The 15,741-nt window shown below is 44.3% G+C and overlaps 1 protein-coding gene across 4 annotated transcripts in view; it reads right to left on the reverse strand.

Annotated features, from left to right (window-relative positions):
* Positions 1 to 15,741, reverse strand: part of LOC119646471 (gamma-1-syntrophin) — a 260,298-nt gene that overhangs the window by 55,075 nt on the left and 189,482 nt on the right. For all 4 annotated transcript variants that reach the window (XM_038046923.1, XM_038046922.1, XM_038046920.1 and 1 more), the window contains 2 exons: positions 13,377 to 13,809; positions 12,784 to 12,942 (listed from right to left, as the gene is read on the reverse strand). In XM_038046923.1, the coding sequence (XP_037902851.1) occupies positions 12,784 to 12,942; positions 13,377 to 13,809 (592 nt within the window). The remainder of the gene's footprint in view (positions 1 to 12,783; positions 12,943 to 13,376; positions 13,810 to 15,741) is intronic.

Raw genomic sequence — 15,741 nt, forward strand, 5'->3', positions numbered from 1 at the left:
GACCTCGATCTAAAAGATGCAGGCGGAAATGTCAGCGAGATTCGAAGAACCCAGAAGGGCAACCTCATGTTTGAACAATCCAAATCCAGCTTGGGAAAAACACAGTACGGGCCACTTGGGGGAAATGTCACAGTACGGACCCAAAAACATGATATCTATAAACATTGCAAGGGTCTCGATCAAGTGAAATCCAAAGAGGAAATTTGCTTTCCCAAAAAGGAACAGTTAAAGTTGGGGGAACTTACTGAAGGGTCCATTATGGCCTATGGCCTATGTCCTATGGCAATACTGAAACGGCCACATTACGCAGCGCAGAAGTTATTGGCGGCCGGGAAAGTTCGAATCGGATGGGTTGTCTGTTGTCTGAGAGAGCAGATTCCTTTAAAGAAGTGCTTCAAGTGCCTCACCTTTGGTCATTTCGCGAAGACATGCATCAGCGGCATTGATTGGTCCGATCGAAGCAGATGGTGTGGGGAGAAAGGACATATTGCCAAAGAGTACAATAGGGACCCAAAATGGTAATTGTGGGAAGGAGGGTGGGATAATCGAGGTGCTAAATGCCCAGAATATAGGAAGGCGCTCACTTTAATGAGAAAATGAGATTTATTTAAATAAACCTCAATCGCTGCACTGGTCGCTCAAGATTTATTGGAGGTGGAAATCGCCATCATAAGCGAACCCAATAGAAACAGTATGGGCGGCGATATGAGCATGCGGTGGACATGCCATATAAAGTACTAGGAGTTAGACAGTCAGTGGCCTTGTGTGGGCGAAAATAAACAGGGTATATGTGCGTAAGTGTTGCGTCCCACCAAGTTTGACACTGTTCGAATTCGAGGAAATACTGGACAATCTTGTTCTTGACGAAAGGCCAAGGATGATTTCCGGTGACTTCGACGCTTGGGCCGTTGAGTCGGGCCGACGGTTCTGTAAACATTTTTCAGAAAGAAGGTTTGCCAGAATCGTAGATCTAACGTTTGTCAGCCTTGGCGCGTGGTATGTCTTGGTGTGTTAGCGACGACTATACCCATAGCAACCCCCGGGAAATCTTCTGTGAGTTATAAGTGGACCCACAAGGTGGTATGCCCTAGTGCGTTAGCGACGATTGGACCCACAGCAACCCCCGGGAAATCTTCTTTGAGCAATGGGTGGACCCACGGGCTAGGATTTCGGGCTGGTTTGCAAAAGCTTTGGATGAGCGGACCTTCATAAAAGTGTGGTTAGACCAACCTAATAAAGCAGGCGTCTGTTCGGAAAGAGCTGTCCATGTCGCCCATGTGACGCGTCCATGCCCTAGATATAGAATGGTAATGGGCCAATTCAGAGGCCGTTCATCTCCGTAGAGCACGTACCCTACCCTCTTGTTAAAACTCATCCGTCGGTTATCCCCCCAGCAAGAGGAGGACACTGACAACTTCCAGCGACGAGTTGTTGGAGATCTGTGGTCGAATAGGAGACAACAAAGCTCCTAGTGTGGATGGCTTGCCGTGAAATCCAAACTGGACATGTTCGCTGAGTTGTTTGAAGCGTGTGTGTCCGAGGGAATATTTCTTGGACGCTGTAGAAGTTAGTTATACTGCCTAAGGTTGGCAAATGTCCAGGTGAGCCAACCTCCGACAGACCTATATGTTTTTTGGACACTGTGGGGAAAATATTAGAGCGAGTAATCTACAATAGATTACTCCCGGTCGTAGAGCCAAGGAGGTCTTTCAAATCGATAGTATGGGTAAAGCCAGATCAACCATTGATGCCATCTGAATGGTTACTGGGTTGGTCGAGAATGCAATTCACGGAAGGGGTTGCAACAGCAAATATTTCGTAGTGGAGAGTTTGGATGTGAGAAATGCATTTAACTCGGCCAATTGGAACCTTATACGTCTCTGGCGACGGTTGTAGTTTCCATCGACTTCACTGCTATCGTCGATAGCTACTTGCAAGAGCGGGCGATCTGGTTCAATACCAAGGAGTACGTTGTCTCAGCGGGTGTCCCACGGTTACCTATACTGGCCCATTACTATCGAACATCATGCATAATAATGTACTTAACTTTCCGATTTCGGAGGAGGCAACGGTGGTGAGTTACGCCGACAACATAGCATTGGTTGTAGTCACAAAGCACCTCGAAAATGCTGAGTTGTCTTAAGTGAAGCAATCAGTGCTGTTAAGGCTTGGCTAAGCTTGGTTAGAGAGTGCCGGAGCGCCGCAAAATTAGGTCTGTATTAGAATTCGGAATCGTATCATCACTTCCAAGGTGGCCATCAAATACTTGGGAGTGATGATAGATGGAATACTCAATTTTGAGCAGCACATAGAGCATACTTGTGAAAAAGTATCCACAGCGAGTATGGCTTCTGCAAGGATGATGCCGAATGTAGGAGAACCGCGGCATACTTGCAGACTGGCAAGAGGAAGATCTGACGGGACGCTTTAGTGTAATATCGATGATTGACTCAATTTTAAGCAGCACATAGAGCATATTTGCGGAAAAGCATCCAATACGAGTATGGCTCTGGTAAGGATGACACTGATCGTAGGAGGACTGCGGCATATTTTCCGGCTGTTAACAGGCTGGTGAGTTCTATCTTGCTGTATACAGTTCCAGCTTGGGGAAAAGCGCTGGATGCGGCAGTCCTCAGAAGAACAGCTTTAAGGGTGTGCTCTGCCTTCAGTTGCAGTTGAAAAAAGCCAAAAAGAAAGAGATCCATAAGCAGATGGTAACGGCAATGGGACCAATCATAAAAGGGTCATTGGACTTACATGTTGATCCCTTTCATCGGGAATGGGTGGAGAGAAATCGTGGGGAGATCAATTATAACTTCACCCACTTTCTCACTGGCCATGGGGGATATCGTCAATATTTGTACAGGTTTAGATTCGACACCTCACCTAATTGTCCAAACTGTGACGGGTTTCCAGAGGTTCCAGCGCACATATTCTTTCAATGTCCTAGGTTCGTGGAGAAAAGGAGGAACCTAGAGGAAGCTCTAGGTGAAGTACCATCATCAGAAAATTTTGCCCGGAGAACGGTAACTTGCCGGGAGGATTGGGATGCGATCAACTTCATGGTCTCACCTATTCAGAGCAAACTACGAAAGGCAGAAAAGGCGAGGAAAACGCGGTTGGGTATGCCGCGTAGAGATGAAAGGTGACGAAGCTAGAGTGGGTTGACTCCGCCTCGTGATGGTAATCTATGGTTTACCAACAATATATTGATCCTCTAATGCTGGAAAATGTAAAGTCAACCATGAAGAGCCAAGAAATATGAACACATCCTAGGGGAACTTATCAAGCAAGACAGGTAATGGACAAGAATTGCCATTAAAAATCTGTTCTGTAAAATTTGGGATAAAGGACGAATACTGTAGGAATAGTTCGACAGTGTCATCTGCCTTTGTTGAAGTGTGGGAGACGACAGAAAGATTGATGAATGTCAAGGAAATTTCCAGACTTTAATCGACGATTGGGATTTTTTCACCACTCATCCCCTCCTTCGCAGTATGTGAGGGAGAGTGGATGATATATTCAATTGACTGACAGAGAAGGATGGCTTGAAAATGATCAAACAGGTATCCAAACAGAGGAGTTTTAGTGACGGATTAGGTGGAAAGTCATGCCAACGATGCAAATACTTAGTCCTAGTTGACAGTGGATAAACACTCCATAGGCTAAGGAATCGAAACCAAACCGTCATTCGAATGAGCGTATTCAACAAATTTTTCCATGGAGGTCAGTGCACGATTCTATCCTTAATAAGGATCGACTCAAAGAATCGTTATGTATCTCATTAACCCTTCAACTCAACCCTATTGCAGGCTTTTCTCCACTTGCGACCTTCAAGGCAATGAATAATGAGGAAAACAAGGAAGGTTTTATTTTGAGGATAACATTTCATAGGTCGGGGTCGTTGCTGGGTTACGTCAAATGAATGCGAGTCAGAGCCATGGCAGGAGTGCTTGTTAAAATAACTTCAAGATTGATTGTTCATGTCAAGGACGTGTCTATGAACAATGCTCGCTGGTGTGGGCGTTCCATAATCAGTGCACAGACACTTTGATGTATCACGCTCGCGACTGATTTTAATTGATATTGAAATTCAGAGAGTTTTATTGAAATCATCAAGAGGTGAGTTAAGTGGCTTGTTTATAATTATTTGAGGTGATTTACAATGGAAGCACGGCAGCAGCAAATCGTTGATAATTTATTATTCACTGATAAGACTTTGAAGATTATTTTCAAGGAAGAAAGGACACGGTGGCACGTGTGCGGTTGACTCTACTATAAATTTAACATCTCGAATCGCTCCTGATTTGGAAACAGAAAAGAATAAATATCTTAAAGAGGAAAGTTAAGTTAGTTGAGGAAATTATGGCTGAAAAGGATTTGTACAAAATGGAAAGCTTTTCAAAGTTTCCTTGTGAATATGTACGAGTAGCAGGAAAAGAGACGAACTTCTGAATTATTCACCTAAGAACATACACACGACGACAAAGTTCTATGAAGAAAAGCGTTTCGAAGCTGTTGGCTGTTTTCATTAGATGGGAATTCGCATCTGTTTGCCGCAAGAATTGTATCTTATCATTCCAACAATAGAAAAGATTTGAGAAAATATTGTGCTTCAGTTCAAAATAAATCTACGACTTTTAGGATGTTTGTTTTCAAAATGTATCATCACCATCCCCCGGTCATGAAAACAACTTTGAAAGGTCATACCACGGTGTCTTATTTTTAGATAATCTGCTGTTAGATATGCATGAACTTGATGTACCCTTGATTGATTCATTCTGAAGCAGAACTATTATATTACGTGTCATTAACTAAAGAATTGACGTCACTAGGAAATCGACCTACGACTGTTTTCGCGGCATGTTGCCAAGAATTAAGGCAAATATTAGGTTTTTATGCCTAATTGAAGATACCCTCACTGTAAGTTCGGCTTTCATTACAAAAATACTCGTAATTTGACCGTAGGTTGAATCCTTTTAGAATTTTCATTCTAATATGAGAGTGAACAAATTTTGCTTAGGGAAAAGCGTTGCTAGCGATTGTATGGGTGGTGGCATGCAAATTAATTAGAGATAAGCTACCTTGATACCTAAAAGTGCAGTAAGTTTAAATAAATTTAGTACTATGCGATTAAAAAGGTAGACAACCTACAAAAAGGGAAGGAGGTAGAGCATCAAAACTTCACTGTGGAATAAATAAGGAAGCATTTAAAACGCTACAGTGAATATTTAATTGGAAATTAATTAACGGAAGCACGTCCACCGATTTAGATAGGAATATATTTTGATTAACCAATTCAATATAGATTAGGAAAATCAGTGGAAATGGCGCACGATTGGAGTTTTGTTAATTAAGGCGTATCAGGAAATCATGCTGTTTTGAGGTGTTTTTAAAGGTCCTGGAAAAACAGTGCTTAGGTAATAAAAATGCGTGAAGAATCACCTTAATATGTAATGTGATATCGCATCACTTATTGGGAAAAGTCCTATTAGAAAGCAATATCACAGACATTACTTCCATTACCCTAACTTTATATAAGATGTTATGTTGCCAATATCACACATTACACTCGGAACCCCACATTACCAAGTACTTGTCACTAGAGAGATATTAGCCCTGCAATCATCACATTCATGGCGTAAGTTGTACTTTAATTAAACTAATTAACCTCCCATGCAACAGAGGAGAAAAAGTAAGAGACTGTCTTACACTAAAGTAAGATATTTTCACATGCGGAGAACAGGGGAACGAACATTACTTATCACTTGGAAGTATATCTTCGTTTGTGCGACATTATGCAAATTTGCGAAGAGTCCCCGTAGTTAAAAGTTATGATACAGAAGCATAAAACCATTGTCCAAAGCCAGTAAACAAATAGGAAATTATAACACTAACAACCGATAGTCAGCATCAGGCCGGCACTCCGCAAGCGCCACCACAACTTGCACTAGAAAGAACGGTGATGTTTAGTGATGTTTTGTAATGTGATATCACTTTGAAACGGACATTATAAAACATTATTTTTCACAGGAGTAATGTCGTTATCACTTATGTTGAGTTGGAGTAGTCAGGTGAAGCTGGTTGGAAGGCAGTGTCTATAATATAAGCGGAAACTATCTATCTGGTAGCTCGCCCGATCCCTGAGGAGATACTGGGAATCAAGAATGAGTTAGCTGCGTTTGTACGCAGTATAAAAGGCGAAGGAAGCAGCGAAGTCTAGAATACCCGACGAGACATCAGGATGCGCGAATAGAGAACAAGGCTTGCAGAGTGATGCGTGGAAGCTGATGTTGTCGCGGAAAGAAGCATATTGGAAACTACTCAAACTGACCAGATGGCTTCGAATATAAGCTGAGTAGGAGCGCTGTCGACTGTTTTTGCCAAAGCCGAAGAGAAATGCGCTGTAGTTGTGAAGTGCATCCGGTCTGCGATGTTCCTCCTGAAAAACGTCAGCAAAGGGGTGAAAATGGAGTGTAACAAAAGATGCGCGAAAGCAGAAACAACCGCGTTCCCTACTGAGAATACCACAAACGCCAACTAGTTCGCAAACAACCTGTTGCAGAGCGAACTGGGGAGAAAACGAAAGGAAGAAGGATCCGACGACATCCCACCAGAGGTATACAAGGTGATGCTGCAATATTGGTCAGACATACTGCTCGGCGCATTCAATGCTTGCCTGAAAAACAAGATTTTCCCTTCTCGTTAGAAGGTGGTGAGGTTTACGCTGATCACCAAAGAAAACGACGACCCTGAGTAGAGGTCTTCAGATCGGCCACTTTGTATGCTTGACACTGCTGGGAAAGTGCTCGAGAAGCTCATCAGAAGTAGACTCGCTGAACCGGTACGTGCTGCCGGTGACTTATCTCCACTGCCGTTCGGTTTAACAGCGGGGCCATCCATAGTCGATGCTATCATGCAAGTCGTGGATGCTGTTGGTCGAGCGGAGGCACACAGCCGCCCACTTCGACGGGTGGTGCACCTCGTAACGCTTGACGTCAGAAATTCCTTTAAATCCGTAAAATGGAGATATTTTAGGCACACAAGACAATACATTCCACTTCTCAAACTATCTTTTATCAGTATTGACGGATTATCTGAGGAATCACTCCTTGTTTTGTGAGACGCGGAGAGTCAGAGGAGGAGGGAGGTCACATCGCGGGTAGCACAGGGATCTATCCTAGGGCCGGGCCTCCGCAACGGTTCCTATGATAGTCTGTTTAGACTCGACATGCTAGAAGAGTCGCTCCTGGTCGGTTATGCCGATGATGTTGCTACGTTTGTTACTGGATGCCTGGTTGAACAGGCGCAAAACAGACTTAGTATATTGATGCGGCAGGTAAGCAGATGGATGACTACTCATGGTTTCAACCTTCCACTCTGCAAAATCGAAGACTAAAAAGAGAATTCAACCCTGCGTCCCATATCGATCAGCAAGTCAATAATCGAATTAAAACCAACGATAAAGTACTTTGATTGGCTTTTGACTCAAAGATGAGCTGATCGCGGGAGTGATCGCCGTTGCCTTTCATTGCTAAGGAGTGTAAAGTCCTATACAAGCGCAAGGGAGAAGAGCCAGGGGAGGTGGTTGCTCGTGAACAACAGGAACGTACACTAGACGAGTGGTAACTCTCTTGGCAAAATTAGACTAGAGGCAGATGGACTGCGCGGTTCATTGGAAGCTTAACAGTGTGGCGGAATGGGAAATTTGTTGAGATTGATTATTTCTATATCCAGCTCCTAAGCGGAATGGGGGTTTTCAGTCTTCATAAGATTGGAAAGCCCTGATCTCCTGATTGTCTTTTTTGTAATAGAGTTGCGGACGGCGTCCATCAGGCCTTTTTGTATTGTGGAAAGTGGGATGGATTTCGTCGGACGCTCTAACTAAACAAAGGGGATCTCTCTCCAGACAACATAGGCGCTAATCGGTGGAATCGTGTTGCGTATTACGTTGGGGTTCTTTCGTCCATAGGAGATAAAGGCCGACCGGTGGAGGGGCCGGGTGGCAGAAGGGTCCTCGAACTGACAGTTCCCCGCCATCGCTCTATTTCGGGCAGGATCTGCCTCGTCTTCTTTTTCTACTATAAGATATTGCCATTATAGACTTTCCTCCATACGGATTAGGTCAACCGCCCCCCGCAATTTGTTGAGCCGGATTTTATCGACACTTGACGGCCATGGTATGGCACATAGATTTTGTCGTTATCTAGGCTACAGAATCGTCCATCCTCATGTAGCGGGCCAAAAATTCTTGGGAAGATTCTTCTCTCGAACGCAGCCAAGTGTTCGTAATTTTTCATGCTAAGAACCCAAGCCTCCGAGTAATACACGAGGACTGACAAGATCATTGTCTTGTACAATAAGAGCTATGGTGAGACGTTTCGAGCAGAACAGTTTTTTTAAGCTAGGCTAGGCCAACAACCGTGTGCGGATTTCATCGTCGTAGCCATCCTTTCTTAAAAAGTTAAAAGGCTCCTGGATGGAATCTTCTGATGAAATCGAGGCGCTGCTGGGTTATACGCACTTCCCCGTGCGTTTGCGTAAGATACTCCTCCAATCCAATACTGGTCAAGGCATCCTTGATGGCGTTGGTACTAATGTTGTTGAATCCTCCCTCTATATCCAAGAAGGCAGCTATGGTATACTGTTTGTACGGCAGTGACCGCTCAACGGTGCCAATTACCTGGTGGAGGGCAGTGTCTTTGGAATTCCCTTTAAGGTAGGAATGCTGGGACATAGAGAAAGGCATTCTCTTCATAATCGGCCTTAAATGGATGTCCAGGACGCGCTTTAGGGTCTTCAGCACGAAAGAGGTCAGGTTGATTGGTCGAAAGTCCTTTGCGGACTCATAGCCGCGCCTACCCGCTTTCGGTATGAAACCACTCGTGCGCGTCTCCAGCACTGTGATACATATTCTAAAGAGATCCAGCTCCGATAGATCTCAACAATCCTCGGCACAACCCTTTGCCGCTGCTTCTGTAACATGGCTGGCATTATGCCATCTGGGTCCGCAGATTTATGTATGGAGAAGTTGTTTATAGCCCAGCCGATCTTATCCTCGGTTATTACCGATTTGATAGTCGCGCACAGTTGGGGTGGCCGCAAACTCTCCAAGCAAGGCTCTGACTCACAGTTCTTCTCGCTGGCGGGGAAGTGCCTTTGAACCAGTAGCTCCAAGGTTTCACCAGAAGATTCCGTCCAGGAGCCTTCTTGGGCTTTTACGTTCCTCGGACAGAATCTTACTGAGGCTTGCGGATTCGCTGGTAGTTTCGATGTTCTGGCAATGGTCCAACCAAGACCGTCTCTTGGCGGTTTTAATGGCCGACTTGTACTTCTTCAGGCAATCCTTGGTCGGCTGCCAATATTTATGCCTGTAGCAGATGGTGAAGATTTCCCTTGTTAGCTTCCTGAGGCTGGGGAGATTTTCACTCCATCACGGTGGCAGTGTCTTATTGCTGTATTTCGCAGGGCACGAGACTTTAAAGGCGATATCGAATGTTTTCTTAGAGACCTGATAATTGACTCCAATTCGTCTGTCGTGCCAATCTTACCGATTTGCGTACTGGAGAATTTGTTCCTAATTACTTGACTAAACTTTCTCCAGTCGATCCTCCTGGAGTCTCTAAAGGCTTTGGAGACCTTTGCGGCGAGAATTAGGCTGAAAGTATCCAATTGTGATCTGAGATAGACCTCTGGTCAAACACTCTCCAGTTCTCAACCCTAAGAATCCCATTGCCGGTTATTAGAGTGATATCAAGGACCTCCCCCAAACCTCACAGTTCTCCGAGGTGGGGAAATAGAAGGTTGGTATACTGCAACAAACCGACCGTTATAAACCGATAGGTTTGTACCAATAATGAAATCAAAGAATAACTCACCTGTTCGGTGATTTGTGAGCTGCCTCAAAGCGTAGCTTATCAACAGGTTGGCTTTCTTTGTTGCTATGGTGCTCGTTAAATGTTGTAGTTTTTCTGCCGGAGCTGGTCGGTCGTGAGCCATGCAAGCCTGCCCCAGCCTGCTCCAGTTTGGCCACGAATAGGCCACTGGAACTCAGATTCTGACACAGAAAAGCGTGCAAACTCTTCCTCGCGAGAATACATGCTCTAGGTCTGTCCTGGTCAGCGTCTACAGTATTGTGGAGTAAATTATAATATTTGCTTTGGAGCCCTTTGATGGTTCGGTCGCCTCCTCTACGAGGAAGACAAGCAGATTAGTCGAAGCGCACTTCGAGTGCTGCAGATTTATCTGCGTCACCCTCAGCATGATCTGTTTGCGTGGGGGGTTTGTCAGCCTTCGTCGATCCTTATCTCCTCCAACAGCTCCGTTGCGGCGTCCGGTTTTGCAGAGCGGAACACTTTCACCTCTGCATTTCTAACTTCGAACTGGACTTTCTAGTCGACCTTTTGCAATGCCTCCAGGCACTCTCCGTTTATACAGAGCAGAATAGTTTCGCTGTTGATCTGGGGTTCCTCCTCATTGATAACTACCCAGTCGTCCGATGGGAACCCTGGGGTTATGAAGGTGGAGGGATTGGACGAGCTTGTCCTTATCTATGCGGATCTTCGGCAACCAGATGCGAGCGATAATTCTCCTGGGAATCTCGTCGTAAGAATGAATTTGAGCTTTATGTCCTCCCCAACCTCACTGATCTTAGCGATGCACGAATCGAGAAACTCCCTGCAGAATTGGTCCTTGCAAGCTATTACGTAGAACCCACTGATCACCTAAGAGGAATCAAAGCAGGGGACCGGTGTGTTCACCTTGGGGGTCCATGAGATGCTCAATGACCGCACAGTCTCCGACAGCCTGGCCTCAACACTGGTCCACACCTCCGGTGCTAGTTTGCCACATCGCTGAAGGGTTTCGCAGTCTGTGGCTCGTCAGTTGGCTGTTGCTGTTTGCTTTTCTCGAGATGTTGCTCACTCTGTCTCTCCTGTGATCTTATTCGACTTCGTTTTGAGATCGATTGCGTTTCAGAGCGGTAAAATTCGCCTTCTGTTCGTCTGCCGGGTGTTTGCCATTGTATTCCTCAACAATTGCCTGATATTTAGCGAGGTTTTTTTCTATCCCGCTCGTCGACAATACCGGCCTCCTTATCACAGCAATCTTGATGAAAATATGCATGGCCCTCTGGTACTGCCTCTTGAACAGGACACCAGTGAACCCTCGCTTCTTAGCCGGTTTCCGGGCACCTACGTTATTGTTGGTCCTTACTTTTGAGGGATCCCCCGACGTCGAGGGTTTCGGGTTAGGAGTTCTATGTCTGGTATTTGCTACACCCAGCTTGATGGTACTGGATTCCAGTCTGGAACCACCACTATTCCGTCCGCCGCCTCCCTCCGGGAGCGGTGCTATGGCTGGCATCGATTGTGCTGCTCTCGACGGCTCCTGGCTGGATGCTGGCAGCTCGTCCTCTGATAATGCACCTGACATCACCACTTCTTCTGTCGAGTCCATGTCTTTGTCCCACGAGTAGTCTGGGAAGAATGTCTGTCTAGCCCGGCCACCAAGGTAACGGTCATATTTGAAACTAAAGGTGCTCGAGGTATTCAGAGTTCGTATACTAAAGACCAAGTTCAACATTGGCCAAGCAACCCACGGCGTATGCTGTTCTACCTTGGGTTGGGGTCCTATTAGCACCTTCTCCAGTGCAAGGGTGGCGACCCCCGGGCTGTTGCTTAGTAGACTTTGATAAGCATTCAGTTCTTCAATTGTTGGTTATTTAGTGCCATAGGAACAGTTACTAGTACAGCTCTGGAAGAGATGTTGATTAGTAGACTCTGGTCCGGCCTGATGATGAGCAACGCTTATATATAGAATGAGATTCATTGCAGTACGGTCAGTAATATCTTTAATAATTGGTTTCTGGGTTTGCGTAAGGATTGGGTCCCTCATCGGACTATTCTGGGGCGACAAAATCTCATATGGAGAACTATGTTCACGTACAGGTGAAATGTTTCACTTGAAGATAATGGGGCAGATTTGATACTGAGAAAGGGTGTTCTAATTTGCTACGCCACGTGCCTGGTGGATTACCAATGACCTTTCCAGTGCAGAAAAGTTGATGAAGAGTGCAAGTCCTGAGGAAAACTGAAGTCCAAAGTAGAGAGAGAGAGTGCTGTTTCTCAATTGCAAGTGATATTTTCTTTGTACTTTATGGGGGGCCAAAAAGGCGGGTGAAATTCAGCATGATATGTGAGAGCATTAGGAAAGAATTAGGTTAGCAGCAGAGAGACAAGAGGATTATCAATCCAACCTAATAGCTTGTAATAAAAGCACTGCGAGAAATATAACGAACAGCGAAGATAATTATAGACATCTTCCATCTAGACGTAAGTAATAAGAATACACAATAGATGGAAATGGTTTGGAGAGGTTGAGTTCCTTCAAGCCTCTTCTCTCTGAATATGAAAGTTATTGAATAGCAACTTTTTTCCTAATTGAACAATGCAATCCGATGAAGCAAATTCACCAAAGCACACGAAGAATGAATCCTCTTTCAGCACATTTCGAATAATCGTTGATCCAATTAGCCTTAATTGAGGGAATTTCCACAACAATATCGAGACCTGAAACATAATCAAATAATTGACAAATTACTGTCAACACGAGTAAATTAGAGTAGGGTTGGATGATTAGCAATTGAATTGCTCTCGGTGTCCATTGGAAGGATATTGAACCACAATCACAGCATGAAACCAATATCAAATTACACGAGAATATGTGGAGATACAATCAGGTGGGATCCTGTAATTTGTCATGTCCATAAAATTAATACTTTACCTGTAACTACGTCAACCCACTTCTTTTCCGGCTCCGAGCTAATCGATACAGGACGACTACCTGTACTGTTGCTGCAATTCATTGACGATTTAAAACCCTCGTCCGCCTTCAGTTCGGCACATGTTGCATCATTATCCGAGTCTGGGGTGTCCTTTGAAACTGCAATTTCAAAAATTGATGCGGTGAATGCAGGATTCAGATTCAAATTAGTGCGAAAGGAAGTCTTTGAAATGATTTGAAAATGTTGTGATTTGTTTGGCACTAAAATATCAATGCACCATTCAGGAGTGCATGCCTCCTGTTATTGGCTCGATATTGGCTTTTCAGAGGTGGTTAAGGGGTTTACGGTTAGCGCGAAATTAATTGAAAAAGCCGTTTAGTAACAAGATAGTTAGCCAAAATGTTTTCGTGCGCACAATTCATTATTGAGTTCAGTCACGATAATCACGAAACATTATTGCAATGCATAAATTTGAATTCAAAATGCAAATGAACTAACTTTGCGGATTGATTTGTTTATGGAGTTTTCAGTTTGAAATTATGGAAATATGATTTATCCGCAATGATAGATGGGTTTATTGGCTGTAACTTACGCTGTTTCTGCAGGAAAGGAGTTGCTGCTCTGTAATGTTTCACAGTTAGCACTACGATATCGCCAGCATTCCGGAGGATATTCACAGCATCATCATGTGGACATGCGGTAATATATTCACCATTGACTTTGATTATCGCATCGCCAACGAACAATTGTCCTGTTATGTCGGCAGCCTGATCCTTATAAATTCGTGATATTAAAATTGGCAGTTTGTGTTCCGCTCCGCCTTTTATACTTAGTCCAAGGCCGCCTAATTTTTGCCGAGTGATCTGAACCATTCGTTCCTTAGATTCACTAGGTGGTCCATTATTTGTACTAGTTGGTGTGACAATTTCGAGCTTCTGTAATATGAGTAGCTCCATTGTGAGATGAAGTCTAACTGGCTCTGGTTTACTTTTTCCATCACTAACCGTCACCATTCCTGTTCGTATCTGAAAGGAGAGGAAAAGAAAATTTTTAGGGATATAAACTGAAAACTGTATTAGAACTACTAATTTGGAATATGTTGCTGTACATGTCATATGCGGGTAGTTTCATGTGGAATCTCGAGTATTTACTAATTTTTCGCATTCGTTCCAGGATCTAAAATGTCAACTCCTCTTCATCAGACGGAGACTATATATGAAGCTTTTGGAGATACAGATGTAGAGTAAAGGGAGCTATTTCTCAAATAGAACTCTGATTTTCGTTTGTTTGTTTTTTTTTTTTTGAAAACTAAAAAAGAATAGGCTTCACCTAAGCAATGGGGCTGTACAGTTGGTAGGTCAAATTTAAAAGCCATCACAAAAACGAAACACCGAGGTTGCTTAGCTGATATCTTGTATCTCGGTTTAGGAGAGACTTATACTCGACGATTTCGCCAAATGTAATATCCTGGATTCGTTTAAGTATCACAGGATTTTCGCTAGTAGATGTGATGCTATTCGTTGCAGTTGGAGCATATTAGCACCAAAAATCTGACCTCTGCGATATCCATAGGCAGGTTAGTGCTGCAGAAAGTGTTTTGTCAATGCGATTTCGTCGTCACAGGATGGACATGTATCATTTACGCATTGACCAGTTGTACCAGTTGAGGTGTTGAACAGGCTGTTCAACCCTTCGAGGCTGCTAAATTATCGATGCAGATTACGATACGGATGTCCTCCAACTGCCCGTCAATCATCCAGGTGATCGCTTTTAGGGTTGTATATGCCTGAAAGATTATGGTATACTACCACGAAGAGAAAACTTATTTCTCGTTTTTAAGGTTTTGTGTAAAAGCGGTTTACTGTCTGTCTGTCTTTCTTTTTTTTGAGGAGGTGGAAACCTTCAATGGCCTGGGCACGCCAGCGTCTGGGATTCTTACCAACTAAAACCACACCCGCCTCCCCCTAAATTCCGTGCAAGCACCATACGATATTACATCACGAGGCGGAGTCAGCTCATTTTAGCTTGGTCTCCTTTGGTCTCTACGCGGCATACGTAACCACGCTTTTCTAACCTCCTCTGCTTTTCGCAGTTTGCTCTGAATGGATGTGACCATGGAGTTGATCGTATTCCAGTCTTCCTGACATGCTAACATTCTTCGCATCAGATGTTTTGGTACAAGTACCTCTCCTAGAGTCTCCCCTACGTTCTTCATTTCCTCCACAAACCTTGGGCAGTAGAAGAATACATGCTCTAGGTCCTCTGGGACTCCATTGCAGTTTGGACAGTCGGGTGAGGTATCTAGTTTAAACCTGAACAGGCACTAGTGATATCCACAATGTCCCGTTTTTTTACGACGCTTGGTGATGAGGACCGCTCCCGTTTTTTCCTCCGCAAGTGTCAGACCAGAACTCTCTAGGCAACCCTTAACAGCACTGATCGCTTCGCATGAATATAACTCAGTATCTTTGAGGTGCTTTGCGACCACAATCAGCACTATATCGTCGGCGTAGCCCACCACTATGGCTTCCTCCGGAAGGGGAAGATTAAGTACATCGTTGTTCCACAGCAGTGGGCCCAGTAGGGAGCCCTGGGTGAGCCCCGCAGAGACAACATACTCCTGGATTCCGTCATCTGTGCCACACCAAATCGTCCTTTCTTGCAAATAATTGTTGACAATTTCTGCAAGATAAGCGGGAATACCAATCTTCGCCTGAGATTCCTGAATTGGGTTCTAATTGGCCGAATTGAATGCATTTCTCATATCCAGGGTGACTACTATGCAATATTTCTTAGTGCTGCCCTTTCTGTGGATTGCATGTTCGGCTAAGCTAGTAACCATTTTGATGGCATCAATGGTTGATCTGGCTTAACGGAACCCATAGTGTTGATCTGAGAGGTCCCCCTAGCTTTTAACAATTGGGAGTAATCTATTATAGATTACTCGCTTCAGCATT

The sequence above is a fragment of the Hermetia illucens genome, chromosome 1 (genome assembly GCF_905115235.1).
Source record: "Hermetia illucens chromosome 1, iHerIll2.2.curated.20191125, whole genome shotgun sequence".
Taxonomy (NCBI): Eukaryota; Metazoa; Arthropoda; class Insecta; order Diptera; family Stratiomyidae; genus Hermetia; species Hermetia illucens.